Source organism: Brassica rapa, chromosome A09 (assembly GCF_000309985.2).
Source record: "Brassica rapa cultivar Chiifu-401-42 chromosome A09, CAAS_Brap_v3.01, whole genome shotgun sequence".
Classification (NCBI taxonomy): Eukaryota; Viridiplantae; Streptophyta; class Magnoliopsida; order Brassicales; family Brassicaceae; genus Brassica; species Brassica rapa.
In genome coordinates this window covers 40058885-40076953 of record NC_024803.2, presented here as the reverse complement: position 1 = coordinate 40076953, position 18069 = coordinate 40058885, and the positions used below count along the sequence as shown (strand labels likewise).

General features: G+C 36.8%; 4 protein-coding genes across 9 annotated transcripts; 2 read left to right on the top strand and 2 right to left on the bottom strand.

Moving 5' to 3' along the window:
- The first annotated feature begins 112 nt into the window (after positions 1-112).
- LOC103842541 (30S ribosomal protein S31, mitochondrial-like) lies at positions 113-643 on the top strand. Its single transcript, XM_009119173.2, has one exon. It carries the CDS (start codon positions 163-165, stop codon positions 436-438), a length of 276 nt encoding a protein of 91 aa, XP_009117421.2. The 5' UTR covers positions 113-162; the 3' UTR covers positions 439-643.
- A 707-nt stretch (positions 644-1350) lies between these two features.
- LOC103842540 (kinesin-like protein KIN-7E) lies at positions 1351-7210 on the bottom strand. 6 transcript variants are annotated; one of them, XM_009119171.3, is made up of 15 exons: positions 6980-7210; positions 6636-6685; positions 5420-5708; positions 5029-5118; positions 4846-4946; positions 4647-4760; positions 4481-4562; positions 4264-4331; positions 4105-4170; positions 3889-4013; positions 3397-3733; positions 3190-3288; positions 2431-3081; positions 2001-2311; positions 1351-1907 (listed from the first exon to the last, which is right to left on the bottom strand). In XM_009119171.3, exons 3-15 carry the CDS (start codon positions 5637-5639, stop codon positions 1583-1585), a joined length of 2589 nt encoding a protein of 862 aa, XP_009117419.2. In that variant the 5' UTR covers positions 5640-5708; positions 6636-6685; positions 6980-7210; the 3' UTR covers positions 1351-1582. The 6 variants fall into 6 exon arrangements, with proteins under 6 accessions (XP_009117419.2, XP_033135078.1, XP_033135076.1 ...); XM_033279187.1 differs by having other exon boundaries at positions 6874-7164; XM_033279185.1 differs by having other exon boundaries at positions 6636-6693; positions 6980-7164.
- Positions 7211-9698: 2488 nt separating this feature from the next.
- LOC103842538 (B-box zinc finger protein 18) lies at positions 9699-11211 on the top strand. Its single transcript, XM_009119170.3, has 5 exons — positions 9699-10012; positions 10348-10444; positions 10517-10632; positions 10707-10883; positions 10956-11211. Exons 1-5 carry the CDS (start codon positions 9920-9922, stop codon positions 11037-11039), a joined length of 567 nt encoding a protein of 188 aa, XP_009117418.1. The 5' UTR covers positions 9699-9919; the 3' UTR covers positions 11040-11211.
- A 396-nt stretch (positions 11212-11607) lies between these two features.
- LOC103842537 (fructose-bisphosphate aldolase 1, chloroplastic) lies at positions 11608-14063 on the bottom strand. Its single transcript, XM_009119167.3, has 7 exons — positions 13735-14063; positions 13378-13647; positions 12806-12915; positions 12609-12699; positions 12395-12533; positions 12195-12325; positions 11608-12108 (listed from the first exon to the last, which is right to left on the bottom strand). Exons 1-7 carry the CDS (start codon positions 13915-13917, stop codon positions 11830-11832), a joined length of 1203 nt encoding a protein of 400 aa, XP_009117415.1. The 5' UTR covers positions 13918-14063; the 3' UTR covers positions 11608-11829.
- Between the last annotated feature and the right edge of the window lie 4006 nt (positions 14064-18069).

Here is an 18069-nt window from a genome sequence, read left to right as displayed (position 1 = left end):
GAAATATTGAAACAACAGGGGAAGAAAACTTAACGGGCCCTTAATGGGCTTTCACGATTGAAGCCCATTCACCCTAATTTCTGGCCCAAAGGTGAACCCTGCGGGTTTTAGAAATGTTTCTGTCTAAGAGCGTGCGAGACGGAGAGGAAGAGGGAGAGAGAGATGGCGGCGGCGATGCAGTGGTGCGGCGCGATGACGCGACGGATTATGATGGCGCAGGGTACGCCAGCAGCAGTGACGAGGTATACTTCGTTAACCCCGGCGGCGGCGGCGATGGAAGTGTGCGGGAGAGGGGATACTAAGACGAAGAAAGGGAAAAGGTTCAAAGGATCGTACGGGAACTCGAGAGGGAAGAAGCAGAAGATGATTGAGAGGATCAAAGACAAGCTCGAGGTTCCCAGGTCCACTCCTTGGCCTCTCCCTTTCAAGCTCATCTGAAGATTTTCACTATCGTTTCGGTTTTTTCTCCTTTAATGACTTTCCAGTTCTTTAATTTGTCTGTATACTTCTTCTTCATGAATCATTGAGTATAAACTCGTCTGTGTTTTTTTTGTTTGATTGAATAAAATGTTGCTGGATTGTTGATGCCAATTTGTGCAGAAGAATGTTGATTTTCATTAAGGAGTTATTTTTGGTTTTTTAATTGACCATTACCATCGGTCCATCGTATATTGTTGTCTAGTTAAGTTGGTGTAGGAAGATTGTAGACCCGAGCCACATTGGTGTGATAGAATGTGTGTCACACAACAGACACAACAGACGAATGTTGAATCATGTTCGGATGGTTGAATGTAGGAGAGTTCAGTTATACAAAAATTCTAGAGCCTCGTAAGATGTTCATTGCATATTGTAATGGACGATTGTGTTAAACTCGTTTGGTTTCGTTTAATGTTTTATTTTAAATATGTATCATCATGGATCAATGGTGCAAGCAGGAGAGGTCAGAAAGTTTCATGATTTTAGCTTATTGTTTTTGTTGTTTGAAAAGGATCTAGTTCCAAGATATCATCTTGAGTTAACCATCATAGATGATTGCGCTCTCGATATTTAGAGTGATTTGGTTGTTACGTTATTTGCTTAACGTCTTTCTTTCCTTGAGTTTATTTTGAGTGTTTGGATTCCAACGTCTGTACTTGAACCTGCGTTAGGATGGAGCTGGGTGTTTTCACTTTCAAAAGATTGTTTCTTTTTTCTTTCATAGCGACTGTGTTCTTTACTTAAAAGCAGAAGAAGTATACTAGTTTTTTACTCAATGAACATTTTAGGAGTCATTGGGCTTGAAACGTTTTCTTGTAATAAGGCCATAACTAATTCCAATCATTACTCATGTGAAGAGATTAGTCGTTGCAGAAACTAGGACAAGAGTCTGATATTATATCACGCACATAACCAATGATGATAGAACTAGGATCACAATCAGATAAATCTCTTGTCTGTTTCCAAATCAAAAGCCCTCCCATTATAGCAAAACAAACTGAGAGATCAACGCTAAGCTGTTCAAACATCTAATTCATCAAACACAGAAACAAAAAAACCCACCTAAATGATATACAGCCTTAAAAAAACATTGATGTGAACGCGTTCAGAAAAACGTGGTCATGCTTTTTCTCCAGGTAAGAGATCTCCGAGTTGTCGGAAGTGGAGGCGTGAAGCTCAGACCAAACATCTCCTTCATTGCTCTTCCTTGCTCAACGAACCTTACGAGCTTCGCTACAACAGCTGCGCTATCGACCGCGTGGGTTATGTCCATGGGTTTACTCCAGAGCTGGTTTGCCAGCTGCAACCGCCGGCGTTTCGAGTTAACATCGATCCCAAACTTCTCATAAAGCCTCTTCCTTTCTTCTACAGAAAACCTCTTCCCAACCAGCTTGCTTAGCATACGTCTCTCCCTCTGAAGTGCCTTCAAACTACAACGATACCAAAAAAAACGCGAAGGTAAAATAAAACACTAGCTGTTTTTCTGCGGATGCAAACGCGAAATGCTAAAGGAACTAACTAACCTTGAAGCTACTGTGAGCGTTTGTCCTCTTTCAAAGGCTTTGTTTCCTTGAGAAAAGCTTTCTTTCATAAAGGAGAGTCTTCTTAGCTCTACTCCGATGTATATCGAATCTGCTTGATCTCCCGTGAAGAGCAAGAAGAAGTATGTTCTGTGCACTAACGAGACATGACATGTCTGCCAAAGTTCCAGAATCTGTTCCCTTTGTCTGTTGAATTCCTCTGCCCAGTTCGTCATTGTCCCAGACACCTCTTTCTCCATAGCCTCCAGACCAATGTCATTCCCCATTTTTCCTGAATTATCAGGATCCGAAACCTGAAACAACAAAGCTTGACACGTGAGTAATTTTGACCATCTAAGGATCCAAAACCTGAACACAAAGTTTGGCGTAAGAAGTTCAATCATTCGTAGCAAAAGAAAGAGGTGGTTCTTACCATCTCCTTGAGCCCTTCAACAAATGACCGGATGCTGGTGATACCTCCATCTTCTCCCACCATTGGTGTTCCAACGCTGTGAGCCTCAGTGGAATCGGTTCCGCGAGAAGACATTGAGTCATTCCTCAACAATTTATTACCAGAGCCAGACTCTAACTCAGGAAACGCAATACCATGAACCTCCGGTCTTCCAGGGTAGTCTATCTCCAGGGCGTCAGGGGGAGTGCTTGTCCCCGGCGCAGTATCTCCGCGGCTCCAACTCTTCCTCACCCTAACGCTTCTAACACTTGACGGATTCCTATTTTGAGCGACACCTGTTCCACCGTTTGCCGTTGCACTGTGGCCCAAATGTGTTTCTGCGTCTGCCCTTTCTTCATCGTTGTTAACAATGTCACTGGCTGATTCGTCCACTTCAATGCATTGTACTTCCTTGCAATATTCTTCAGATTGATCTCCTGAACGATCAGGAGACAATACTTCCTCCAGATCCTCGTCAGGGTGAGACCTAAGAGGAGCTCTTGCAGTCGACAGAGGCGTGGACGTGCCATCTGATATGAGACTAGTCCTGTCTGGATCAACCACGCCCGATGCTTCTGACACTGAGCCATCGCCCCACTTGTTGTTACGGTTACGGAAATGTGGAGTTCCAGCCTTCGAAAAAGGGAAGAAAATAAGCAATCGGTTGAGGCAGAAATGCAATCACATCTGCAGGTTATTAGATTATTCGATTATTTGATTATATGTCGATTAAACTGATACCTTCGAAGATTCATCTTGTTCAACCATCCTCATGTAGTCTTCAAGCCGAGACTGAGCAAGATCCCGCTGTTTAGTCATTTCTACGAGTTGCTTCTCCATCTGCACAACATCATAACCTTAATCAGAGTAAATCCAACTACCTATAAATCAACCAAGCATGCCAACGGATCTGTGGAATTACTTTTGGGTTTTCATTGAAGCACATACCTTTTGTATCTGAAGATCTTTCTTTCTCAGCACAACCCCACAATCGCAACTTGAGGAGGCAGGGGCTGGGTTTCTCAGCTCGCTTTCGAGCCTGGCTAGCTCACGCTGTAGTTGCTTCACCAAAGCTTTGTCTGACATAACAACGTTGATCTGTGCCTTCGTGGTGACTTCCTTAGCACAGCAGGCAAACAAAAGCGTGTTTCTAGTCTGCTCCACATGGCTCCTTGCTGGGCTTAGCGTGCAGACTATGGCGGTTCTGGCATTTCCCCCCAAACACGGCTGAAGAATGCGTGTGAGCTTGGAGTCTCTATAGTTGATGTGTCCTTGTCTTCCCATGCTGCATCATGGTGATAGTCTTTATGTTAATGCACATTATCTCTCAAAAAGACAAATAGAGAAGCTTGTACAGACCCGTCTTTTGTTTCATCGATATGGAACTCTACCAAATGTTTAAAAAAAAACTTTGGCATAACCAAAGTATTACTTCCGCACCTGAGTTTGCGTATCACAGTTCCTAGAGTAAGCAAACTTCGATTGATGTGACAACCCTCCTTAAGTCTTGCACCAGCGGATAAGGCCTGCGATGCGCGCTCGCTCCCGGCCAAATCAATGAAATTCTGTACATAAAGAACAATGACCACAAACACGATGACTGGGCAAAATTTAGAGCATTATGACCCAAAACAGATAAAGCAGATAAGTACATACCACACTCGCTATGAGAGTGGCTGAGTTTTCTTTGCCTAGGAACTCACGAGCAGAGCTTTCAACTGTCTATAAAAAATTAGCAACTAAGATAAGGCACTAAGCTATAAAAGAGATAAATCTTTGTTCTTTAGATCATCCACTGATAGATTAGAGCTTTACTAGTTTAATAATTTGATGAGATCTAGAACTTTTCTGATTCAATGAGGTTTCGCCAATCTTCCGCTGCGCTGCAAAAAGTTCAACGAGGAAACGTGACAAGAGATCCTTCTCAGACAGCAATTTATACATGAAAACTTGTCTCAAAGCATAAGCAAACTACAAAACTACCAAATGGCTCGTAGTAATGGAAAATGGGTGGACTTTCTGAGGTCAATACCTTCACAAACAGAGATCAGATCCTTCAAATGGTTCCAGTCTCTCAGGACTTCCTCTGTTGTTTTTTCAACGACGGCTCCTTTCTGAATGGAATAGACGACAAGAGTGAAGAGTCACACAAGGTTATTAACTAAAAGACTTCTCAGTAAAGAGAAATAATCTTTCACCTCAGGATCATCTCGTAGCCTCAGTGGTGTACTATCCGGGCTGAGAAGATCTCGGATGGCCTCATTGTATATCTCTATAGCCGAAAATTTCACAACAAACGCCCTATCTTCATGCTGCAGCGTCCAGTGCAATTAGTGAAAACGGTGAATACATATCTTAGTATGGAGAACAATATCAGACTTGAATTTTTGGCAGTACCTTAAATATATAGTCAAATATGTCAGCCACGGCAAACTCAGTTATACCAGTCATTGTGTATGTCTTTCCACTGCTTGTCTGACCATATGCGAAAATACTAGCTGGGAACCAATAATTATTTAAAAGTTTAGCTTTTGATGCCATCGATATCTATGTATCATCACAGCGATCAAAGAAGCTTACAGTTGATTCCTTTGACAACCGAGAGAGCAACTTCCTTGGGACCATCCTCGTAAACTTGTCTGGTTGGGCATTCACCTCGGTACACTCTATCTGTCATCAATATGTCAACAGAGAAATGAGCATCCACAGATGACTCACATATATGATGTTTAAGCTTAAAATTCAAGAAGACAAGGCCAGGTAGAAATTAGTTTTTAGAGAGGTTAAGACAGTGAAAAATATGTACTGTGAACAAAATATACCGCCCAAGATGGTTTTGGATGAAAGGTAAGGTTGTTATAAGACGCAGTACAGATACTGTTCGGTGTTTCAAAGAAACAAATTTAAAAAATGAAGTTGATCTTAGTATATAGTCGTAATATAAACTATAAACAACAGAAGCAATCCTTACCGAAGGTGTATGCAGAAGGAAAAGTTGAGCCTTCGCGCAACGTGTTTCTATACAAAACGGTGGTGTCATTGATGCATTCCCAATCTGCAGCTTCATTAGCCAAGATCTCTTTCTCGTTCAGAGGTCTCAGTCTGACCAGAACCATTATCTTCTCTTCACGGGCTACAGGCACCTGTGTCTTGTCCATTTTCTTCAGCTCTTCTCCAGCAATCGCTCCCATTGGTAACTTGTCAGATCACAGTGATGAAACAGTGAGCTCTTTAAGCAGAGGAATCTCGAGCCAGTTTTCCTGAAATAGTTCAAACGTTAACATTGGTGTATTCGTGCATTACGTTGATATTTTGACGATTGATGAAAGCTTTGAAGAGTAGAAAAGGAATGAGAAGAGAACGAAAGAGTCCTTATTTTCCAACTAACACAACCATAAAGTAATGATAAAAGGTCAGACATCTCATCTTACCAAACTAAAAACAAGAAGCATGCATAGAAAATTCCTTTAGTGTTTCCCAAAAGAAGAGAGAAAATGTGGATTCCACAGCAATTAAATGACCAGAGTTTCAAAATTTATTCAAAACACTAGTTAAAAAAAAACAGAAAGAAAAAAGATACCGAAAGAGAGATGACTTATAAACAGGGATAAGGTTGTTAATAAAAAATATGATAACAGAGTTTACTTAGAAGGTGATCAACCTTTAACTGAAGCAGGAACAGAAAAAAAAAAAGATAACCGACTTTATTGAGTAGTGGTCACCCACAATGCTTGAAAACGAAGTAATGCATCATCATCATCAATCCAAAGTTTCTTTAATCGAAAAACAAGTAATAAAACGGCCCCACAACCCACCCTTCTTTGTTTAAATGTTATCAGATTCTTAAGTACTTTAATTGTAATCTTACACACGCAAAAGCAGACACAAGAAAAAAAAAAGAGAAATTATAGTAATCTTAATTGTTGTATTCACAAGTCTATCTCACCAGTGCACTTGAGTTTCCTCTTAAACAATAAATGTAACTAAGGAAAACAAAGGTAATAGTAGTTAGCTAGCATTAAAAGATGATGATAATGTAATATAATATAAGATTTGACTTGAATGCAGAAAAAAATTAAAAAAATCTAATTTCTCTTAATCTAAAAAATCTAAACCCTAAATCTTCTATTTGATTCATATGAAGATGTTGATTATATACATTTACATAGAGAGGGTAGCTTGTTTACCTAATGAGTGGTTTTGTCTTCTTCCCCAAAGTGATTCCAGAAGCTCTGATCTGAAAGACAGACACATCCACCACAGAAATTCACTCAGAGCCGATTTTAAAGAGTGGAAACGGAGAATTTAATAGCAAAATCAAATCCAGATATAATGCTCCATGGATATTACCAAAAATAGCAAAATCGATCTATAAAAATTAGGGGGAAAAAGTAATTAGCTCGGTGAAGGTGGAATATGAGAAATCTAGAACAACCCCAATGAAACAGTGAGTGTAAATCGAGAAACGCGATGGATCTCTAAGAGTAGCGCGAAATAACCGGAGAAAAGAGAGAGAATCACATCACAGTACCTCCTCCTTCTTCTTCCTCTTCGTCGTCTTCTTCTTCTTCCTCTGCTGCTCTCTAAAAAATCGCCATGGGAGGGACCAATGGGGGCGCTGATTTGGTCCCGCAAATCTCGTAGGGAAGCTCTTTCTCTCTCTTTCACACTCCTTTTTTTCTATTCGCCGAGCCGAGAGTGCGGTGGAAGAACGATACCATTTAAATTCCAGATTTACCCCTGGAACGTTGTCGGGAATCTGAGAAAGCTGCCACGTGCATTAAAAGCAGTGGCCGTTCGCTTTTCTTTTTCTTCCTTAAATTTTAGTGATGTTTTCGATCTTCTCATTTACTACTCGTTTGACACGTGGCACGAGGACCATTGCTGCTTTATAGCCGTTGAAGTTTCCGGTGCCCAAGGGTTTGTTCTATGTAGAGTGAGACTCTCTCCACCGTTCAGAGTGTTTCCCTTCTTCTTTCTTATTAACGATTTTTTCCGTTTGGCAATATGCTCTCGTCGTACGTATAATAAATAAATCAACCAAACTGACATCTCATTTTACCGAACAAACGTGAAATAAGTAACATTGCGTAAATTACGGATCGCTTTCCTACTTTTGTCGGTCCATTTATCACATAAAAGTTTTTGCAGTTAGTTAAATAAACAAGAAAAAAGAAGAAAAAGTCAAAAGGTTTAATAAACCATAAGTTCATAATCTATATCCTAGATCATAAATCAACTGTAATAAATTTTGACCCTCGTACCAATGCAGAGCCGTCTCAAATTATACTAAGGCCCTATTCAAAAAAAAAAATTAACTATATATTTAACAATGTAATAAAATAATTTTAAAAGTTAATAACTTAATCTATATATATTTGATGTTTCTCTTTTAATTATAGATAATAAATTTAAGAATACAGTAAAAAGTTAAAATTTTAAACCAAATTCATATATTTATTTTAGAAATTTTCTTAAGTATTTTTTTATTTTTAAGTTCGGGCCCTGTTCGACCGCTCCACTAGCACATGCTATTAGACGGCCCTGTACCAATGTATCAAATAAATGGATACAGTATTACCCACAACAGCATACACATTTTACTATCTTGTCCCAGTTCATCAGTTGGTAGAGTTTATTATTACATCAAAGTTATCCATGCAACAAGTGTATGGGCTTACACATAAAAGCCCACTATTGTTGTTGAGTTTATACATACATGCCCGTTATTATTGATGTGTTAAAGACCCAAACGTTAGAAAAAAATATAAACTTTGCCCAGCCGGTGAAAACTCATTTAATTCAGTGATTTAACTAAAAGGTCATTAATAATTATATGTGTTTCAGATCCTGAATCATCAAATATTGGTCCTTAAAATGTGATATATTTAAAATTATTAAAAATAATAGATTATCATAAAGTGATTTAGTGCATGTATATAGAACGGTTGGATGTAAATCCACATTATAATTTATCATAAACTAACAAGTAAGTTCAAAATAAAATTTGTCTGATCATTTCTTTTATCCAATTTGATTTGATTCGAAGGTTAAAAAATAAATAGAAAGCCAGCTCCGTCAGTAATATTTATCACAATCTATTATATGATAGATGAAATGTGATGGCCATTCCGAATATAAAAGTGTTAAACTCTATAAATATCTAGGCCGACGCAAACAGAAAAAATCTTTCTAGTAGATTGGTTTTTAGAATTTAGTCAAAATCGAATATACGGGACATAATAGGAAACTGGAAAAAAAACAAATCCTGCTAACTTAGAAACGACAATTACTTCTTCACCACCAATGATTTCAATGGCTGTCGACAGTTTTAGCCCTACCGTCCTTCCTTCTGTTTTCAATTTCTTGTGTGGTCCTTATTTTTCCTCATACTAATATTTTTCACTGTTATTACCTAAATCTAACCAATCGTACAACACTCTATTTCTGTTCAGATAATTAAAAAACAAATTGGAATTGACATAGAGACATTTCCATGGACGAGAAGAGACGAACTAGAACATTCTATAAAACAAAGGAGACAGCACTTGCGAGTCTTTTGTCTACTGAAGTTTCTCATTTACCATTGGGTCCCTAATTCCGACCCTAAGCTTAGATTCGTTCTTTTTGTCCTTACGTCTGACCTTTCAATTATTTATCAAATTATATCATTATATGTTATGCACTTGAATCAAATTTATATACTGTAAAACATAAGTTTTGGGTTAAACTAAATATAACATCTCCCACTATCCACTATTAATAGTTTTTTACCTCTGTTTATTTGGTCCATGGTTTCACTACGTGTAAAGATGAGATGAGTGCTTTAATTTTGGGAAATTAGAAAAACTGTTTTACTAATTTTCTCATCTTATAATTACTACATGATATTTTTATGTGATATTAGTGATCGGTTTTTACTATCATTTGAAAGAATTTCAATAAAATTTTAAAAATCCAATTTTACAATCCAATATATTACAAAAACAAAAATGGAATGGTAAATAAAAGTAAAAATGATTGAAGTATTCTTTCTGCTATGGTTTATAATATGTTGATTATGTTCTATGATTTGCTTTTCTAAATAGTTGTTTATTTCAAAATAATTTAATTATTGTTCGAAAATATTATAATAAATAAATATTTGATTTCGCTGTTAAAAAGAAAAAAAAATATCAACCACAGAAAAAATGAAGTAAACGGGGGAGAGGGCGAGTATACATAAAATATCTACTTTCAGCGTGTGGAGATCCATCATAATTTATAGACAGCTGCTCTCTGTCTCTTCAATATTTTAAAGAAGGAAAGAGATTGATTCAAATTAAATCATCATTCATCCTACAAATCTTATTTCTTCTTCCCCGGTCAACAATCAGAATCTGGGTTTTTGCAAAAAGATGCTAACTTTCAAAGTGCTCTTCACAGTTCAAACATAGCTGGAACCGTGAGCTCGAAAGAAAAATAAGAAAACATGCGTATTTTGTGCGATGCCTGTGAGAGCGCCGCCGCGATAGTCTTCTGCGCCGCCGACGAAGCTGCCCTCTGTTGCTCCTGCGACGAAAAAGTAATATACCCACTTGTCTGAAAACTCTTAGTTTACAGTTTATTTTTTCTTGACCAATGCAAAAAAGTTTGACTTTATTATTATAGGCAAAAAAGTTGTTGTTTAGTTGTCTTTACATTGTTATCGAGTAACTTCATCTTGTTATGTTACTATGTATGTCTTCAGAATTTGCATTTTTCTTTTGAGCATTTTTTTTTCGAATAAAATGATAAATTTGATTCAAAAGAAATGTTAAATTTTCTTTGAGCATTATCTGTGGTGAAACACTCTATTGCAACAGGAAGGATCATATAAATTATAAGAGAATGAGAGAACATTATGTTACTTGTCTTCAGGTTCATATGTGCAACAAGCTAGCTAGCCGACATGTCCGTGTAGGTTTGGCTGATCCCAGCAATGCGCCAAGCTGTGACATATGCGAAAATGCACCTGGTACGCTTCCCTTCTCTCACTTTAGTGTATAGTAAAAAGAAACTGAGATGTTTTTTTTTTCTTTTTATACAGCCTTCTTTTACTGTGAGATAGACGGTACTTCTCTTTGTCTACAATGCGACATGGTTGTTCATGTTGGCGGCAAGAGAACTCACAGGCGCTTTCTATTGCTAAGACAGAGGATTGAGGTTTGGAATCCGCTCCTTTGTAAATGTGATCTTGAGTCTGTGTTTTCCTCTACAATGTGAGTTGTGTTGTGTAGTTTCCAGGTGATAAGCCTAACCACGCCGATGATCTGGGACTAAGATGTCAGGAAGCAAACCGTCAAAAGGTCTCCTCATCAGGTCGAGGTCAAGAATCAAATGGGAATGGTGATCATAACATGATCGATCTTAACTCCAACCCTCAAAGAGTACACGAGCCTGGATCAAATCACCAAGTACGTGTCTCTTGGCTCTCAACTATTCTATACGGTGTCTAAGTCTAAACTGTTTTCCTTTTTCCTTTTTAGGAGCAAGGTATCGATGTAAATAGCACAAACAACCACGAGCCTGTAGGCGTTGTACCAGTTGGAGCGTTTAAAAGAGAGTCTTAGTGATCACAGATGCTTAAGATCAAGTAAGAAGTATGTAGGCATGCAAGAACACTATCATTCTTGTGTATTATGTTTTTTTTCTGAAGAAATTAGCTTAAATGGCTCAGGGGAAACGATAAAGATAAACAGATCTGAAACAAAATAAGTTTTTTAAAAGTTCTTCTGGATCTCTTCTCTGTTTCTCTTTTCTTTTTGTGGATTGATTGATTGATTAGATAACAAAGCTTAGAAGAGATTGCGTATAAACGACTCTTCATAGTTAATGTCTCAAATGAAACTATGAAAGTCTCTGTTAAGAAAACTGTCACATTCAGAACACCACTATGATAGAGAAAGTACTAGAATCTTAATAACTATTTCAGTAGGTGTAGGTATTAAAGAACATGTGTTGGTGGCTCGAGTTAAGAGATCATCGTGAGAACCATTTATATCTGATCGCACTCTTTAGGTACAGCCATTAAAGCACATGCCCTTTGGCTGCAATCTCCCATTAGGTGTAGCCATTAAAGCACATGCCTTTTCTTGTAATAGCTGTTGTGGTTCATGGGCTCTAGACAGAGAGAGAAAAAAGATAGAAAAGCATAACTTCTTTTATACAATAGTTTCATAACTAGCTAGCAAAGCCAGAGATTTTGAGTGTCTTACAATTAGAGCAGACGTAACTCAATTATTGATTTATTAGGATTAGTAGTAACGACAAGGAAACAAAACTTAGTCACATAAGAGTATTATAATATTACTCAAACACCACAATCAAGCTCAAGTTTTGAGTTTTGATAAACGGAACAGCTTAGTAGGTGTAGCCTTTTACGAACATACCCTCCTTGGCGTCCTCGGACTCACCTTCTCCTGTGTATATCCCGAGCTGAGCCAGCGAATTGGCTTTGGCACGGGTCAAGAGTGTCTCCTGAGCCGCCTTCACGTTCTCCTCTCTGCCTCCCCATGTCTTCAAGCAAGTGTTCTGCAACGCACGTGCGTAGGAGAAGGACACGTGCCATGGGTTCGGTCCTTGGTTCATTGCGTTCAGGTTCAAAGTCGCCTCCAACTCGGACTGTCCACCGGACAGGAACTGCGTACGTAGATGAAATAACATCAAAATCACTGGTTCAAGTCTTGTTTACTAGTTTCTTGATCTGCAAGGAAAAAAAAACATACCATGATTCCGGGAACAGCAGGAGGGATTCTGTTGCGAAGGAGCTTGAGAGTGTAGGAAGCAACTTGCTCGGGAGTAGCTCTGTCTTTGGACTCAGCACCAGGAGTAACCATGCTCGGCTTCAGGAGGATGCCTGTCGTCAAAACATTGGATATTGTTTACTTGCGCCTTGATCATCAATTTTAAAACAAACTTCATTTACCTTCGAACATGACGTTGTTCTGAGCGAGGTAGAAGAAGACCTCAGCCCAGACCTTCTCTGCAACCTCGTATGTCCTGTCAATGTTATGTTCTCCGTCCAGCAGAATCTCCGGCTCCACAATGGGTACCAAACCGCTGTCCTGCAGAGCGCAAAATCATAAGTATATACAGCAATGGTAGATGAGAAACAGCGGATTTTAGAAATGTATTTGTACCTGAGAGATAGCGGCGTAGCGGGCAAGTCCCCAAGCTGCTTCTTGAACAGCCAAAGCAGAGGGTCCATTTGGAATGCTCACAACAGTACGCCTAATCATAATACATGAGACTATGAGAGTCCGGTCAAAACACTATCTGACATCCAGTATGGCATTAGCAGTGACCAAGTCACTATGCAATGAGAATATGAACGTACCATTTGGCGAAACGAGCACCTTGTTGGTAGTAAGCAGCGGTACGAGAGGCCAAACCGTCGAGTCCTTGGCACCATGACTCGTCGTCAGACCCAACAAGCGGCACCAAACCCTGTTCATATAACAAAACTCATTAGCCACTTTCATCATCACACTTCCATTCAAACTTCAACATTTTTCCTTCTACTTAGCAGGCCTTAAAGAGTATATAAATGTAAGTTGGACAAATTAATTTGAACAAAGTCACAAACAAACAAACAAAAGCCAACCAAAACAAATTCATCTCAATACCAAGTTAAAATTTACGGACGAGACCAAACCTAAACCGAACCAACATACCAAATTGTACTTAATCAAAACTAAACCGAAATTTTGTTAGTTAAGTGCAGACCAATGATGATAGATTATAAATTTATAATGAATAAATCGAACCGAACCGAAGCAAGTTTCATTTATACTCGGTAAGTTATACCGAACCGAAAATTTTGAATTTTCGAAACGAGACAGAACCGAACCGAAATGCCTAAAGACTAAAGCTAGGTTTGTGTGATATACAGTAGTAGTATAGTAGTACCTTGTCGACTTTGATGCCAGGGACGATGTTCTGGTCGACGAGAACATCGACCATTTTCTTGCCGTCGACGGTGGACTGGTAGAGAGTCTCCTCGAAGAGGATAGCTCCGGAGATGTACTGTCCCAATCCTGGAGCTGACACAAGCAGCGTCCTGTAAGCCTGACGGTTAGCCTCCGTGTTCTCTAGCCCGATCGACGCCAAACGCTTGCCGCAAGTCGCGTTTGACTCGTCCATCGCCAATATTCCGCGTCCCGGAGACGCGATTGTTTTCTGCCACCAATCATATTAACAACTGAATTACTGAACAAATGGATAAAAGAAATATTTGGAGAATAATTATTTTGATATGATGATTACAGCTGTTTTGACGAGCTCGTCCGCGTAAGCAGAGGCGGCACGGACGGTGAGAGCGGAAGGTGCTGCGTTGCTTCGGATAGCTGCGACTGAGGAAGAAGGTTGACGGACGAGGAGACTCTGTCCCTTAACCCAATCAGATTTCACCGGTGAGGCTTTGAGAAGAGACGCTGAGCTTGAAGCCATTGTTGTTGCTTAGACTACTTGAGACTGTTAAACACGCTCCCAACAATCATGCGTTTCAGTGGTTATATAGGACACAAAGATGGGGAAATTGAGGTTCCCGTGAGCCGGCTGACGATGATTTGCCACGTGGATGATAATATTTGTGTTGAATGCTAATTAGTAATTACCCAAAGAACTTTAAAAAACACTTGGGTCGGTGTCCGCGCGGATTACATGTTTAATAAAAGTCCAGTTCAATTAAAATTGAGAGTTGCGAAGTTTCTGAAAGGGTAAGTTATGTTTTGTTTATTTTATAATGCGAAGACGTTAGAAGCGGTGGTCATTTTTTTAAAAAAAAAACAACAGTAAGTTTGAATAATAAATTGTTTTGAGGAATTCAATAATCGTAAGAGAAAATAGTATTTGAGTGTGCCTATTTAATTGACGTAAGAAGCGGTAACGTAAATTTTTTAAAAGTTGGTTGGGGTCGTTTGATATGAGGCTTAGGATAACAGTTTATTCCTCTTTTGGAAGCATTATATGATACCAATATCGTTGTCAAAGTAGAAGCACGATCCAGGTGTGGTTGTGAGTGATAGTTTTCCTGAAAAAGTCAAATATTTGTAAGCATTTATTTTGACATAAACTTTATGTTTAGTTTATTACCTTCATGTAACCGTGGAATGATACTTGTGATGATTATGATTTGTTTTTTCCTGGTATATATGTGATTTAACTCCCTGAAATTAGACGCTTCCTTGTCCCATAAAATTAGACGTACCAATTTCGATATACAAATAATTATTTTATTATATTTTGTTTAGTTGTAAATCAATTGTTATTTAATAAAAAGTTAGTACATGTCTACACACAATCCAATGATGATTTTTGAATCTGTGTAGTGGTTATATAAATCACTTCCTTAGATGAAGCATATGCAGCCAACAACATCTGTAGAAATAATTTGATTTTAGGGACAAAAATTTAGTATTTATTTGTATGTGAAAGAGTTATTGTTTTTTTTTACCTGGGAGAAAGTTAGTTGCATTTGCTAAGCTGATCAACTGGTGGTAGCGTTGGGGCCGGAATATGTATGAAGGGATCGGTGGAATTTTTCTTGAATCAGTGTAACAATTATTGTCTCATTGATATTGATTATGTATGGTTGAACGGTAAGCATGTACCGTTGGTTATTGGGAAGAAGATTAAAATATCTAATGCGATAAATTTTCCCTTTCTCGAAGCGTTGGTAGATTGTGTCAGACGTAGAAATAGACACCCTCCCTTCCATTATTTGTTCATGTTTAGTGGTTAAAAGCCATTATTTGAAATGTAGTTGAAATAATTAAAAGTAAGTATTTTTAAGACAAACCTGGATGTCAAGACAAATGAAAGTTGTTCATAGGAAAACATTTTTTTTTGTGATTTGTGATGGGCCACATCCTAATGATCCTACCTCCATTTCGCCTACCCGCTGCCCCCCCTGCTTAGAACGGCCTCTAAGGGGTTGTTGTGTAACAAGTGCATAATGTCCACTAGAACGTCCACGATTATTGGATGCGGTCCGAGGGTGTCACCCCAATTGTTTTGATCTTCTGCTGCATGTTCTGTACATATAAGAATGAGAATTATTTTGTATTGCCTATCTTTTATTAATTTCATATTTTTTTTGAAGTGGACATAGTTATGGTTTGTTTTTTTTTTAATATTATTGACATGGTTATTTAAAAATTAAAGTAGGCCAGCCCATAATTATTTGAATGAGGTCGAAGCATGAGTAATTGGAACCGGTAGTTGTAAATTTGTTTGGTGGGTTTGATAGTAGAATTTAGGTTTTTTTTAGAAATATATAGTGACTGTGTGTGAAATGAAGGGGTTGTGTTATCTTGGGCGGACAATTTAAGATGAAAGGAAACTTATCCGGTTCACACATTGTTAAAGAAAACAGTATAAATAATAATTTGTCTGAATAAATAGAAAATTCAAAAGAAAATAGTTTGACAGTTGAAATAAGTAATTGTCCGAAGGAAATAATTTTACGAAGACGGCGATTTGGGTTAATGGGCTAGGCTGCGAGATTTTTCTTTACCTGGCCCACCGGCAAATCGTAGACAAACCGAGATTTTTGTAAGCGACAGCGAAGCCCAAATCTTTTATTGCAATTTTAATTCGAAGCCCAACCTGCTAGTGACATGGCAGTTTAATAGGTAGATATTATTTTGTCCATGTAGCACCTCTAGAAAAGCTAGGATTTAGTTCCTTTTACATAGTAGGATACATAAAACAAGAATTATAATCATACATTAATATTTTTTTTTCTATCTTATAAAACGTCTCAGAATTACTATTATCACAATTTTTGTATCTTTTCCCTAATAAGAGGAAGGAATATTTTTAATGTTTTCTCTACAGTGAGACTGTGGTCCACATGTTTAATGGAAAATCTATAAATTCCACAAAAAGTTCAACTAAAAATAATGTTATTTACATTCATAGATGAGTTTTTGAGGCAGTGATGAGATCTAAATGGTTTTTTTTATCTATTCTATTAAAAGGGAATCAGTTTTTAAAAATCTACTTATACAAAGTTGTTTAGACTATTTTCTAAGAGTTAATAATTTCATGGTCCTACTTAAATTTCTCCTAACAATATATTTTCATAAATTTCTCTGATTTTCTTTAGATATTATTAGTGTATCACCCCTATATTTATGATAACTACTATATTACCTTCTATAAATCTCACCCTTTGATTATAAATTTCTCCATTTAGTCATTGATATCTCATATACGATTTACTAACCAAGATTTTTTTATGCAATAATATATAAACTCATGGGTCCATAGACTAATCTATTATGTATGTGACCATATATATATGCACCATACCATTCGTTTTATATATATATGAATTTAAGAATTAAAATAAACATTATATAATATATATATATATTATATAATGTTTATTTTAATTCTTAAATTCATATATATATAAAACGAATGGTATGGTGCATATCACCATTAAATAATACATGCCATTTAAATTAAAATAGTCTGGTAAGTAATACATGTATTTTAAAAAAATGAGTTAATGAAGTATGATAAATAATCATCACAAAATCATGTTTTACTATAGAACCGATCATACTTAGTAGTATATTATATTATTTTCAGTTCATAAAAACGATATTAACATATAAGTACTGAAAAAATTTGAAAAAATGCATATGAAGTTAGTTAAAAATTATCCTCGTGTCAACTTATTTAATTGAGTTTTTACTATAATTCAGATACAACCACTTAAACTATATTATGGAAAATTAAAAAATACAAATAATTTAGAAAATATTGCTCCATATTCTCTTTTTTTTTTATAAAAAATAAGTTGACTTGATTTTTACTTATGAAGCACAATTACTAAAATCCAAAATAATGATTAGTATTTTTTTTTGGACAACAAATAATGTTTAGTATAAAAGATGCTCAAATACAAGTCCACTTCTGTAATTCAATATAAATAACAAAATAAATTTACCAATATAATTAGGTCCAAAATTAATATTTATATTATTTGAGTTTCAAGCTTGCAGGTTTCCGCGGGTTATTCAAGCATATATTATATACTAAACACATTGAGATTTGTATAAACTTTTCACCAGGTTTGAAATACCTAAGTTAAACAAGATTTTTCTCTTTTGAAAAAGTATTAACCCCGTGCTTCAAAGCTTGATTCAAAAGTTTGAATTGAGTTTTGAAAAAATATCATCTAATTTATATGAGATTTTATCGGGTCAACCAATATTGGATAACGGGTTAATGATAGTTTTTACGTTTTTACCAACTTTTATCAGATTTTTATATATAAGGTTTTAACAAAATTCAGACCCAATTTATATGAATCACCTGATTTACTTCTGAGACTGTAGGTTTGGTTCAAGTATGAAAATACTGCTAAAACTATTAAAAATTCTTCAATATCTATACTATTAGATTAGTTCAAATTCTGCCAAGTAATTTTTTTGTCTCATCAACTCAACAAATATAACTCTTACAAAATACACACAAAATACAACTATAACGTTGTAACATAAGAATACACATATAAAATCTAAAATAAACTATTTGATAAATTATATAATTTTTAAACTAAAATTCTTTTACTTTTTCGATATA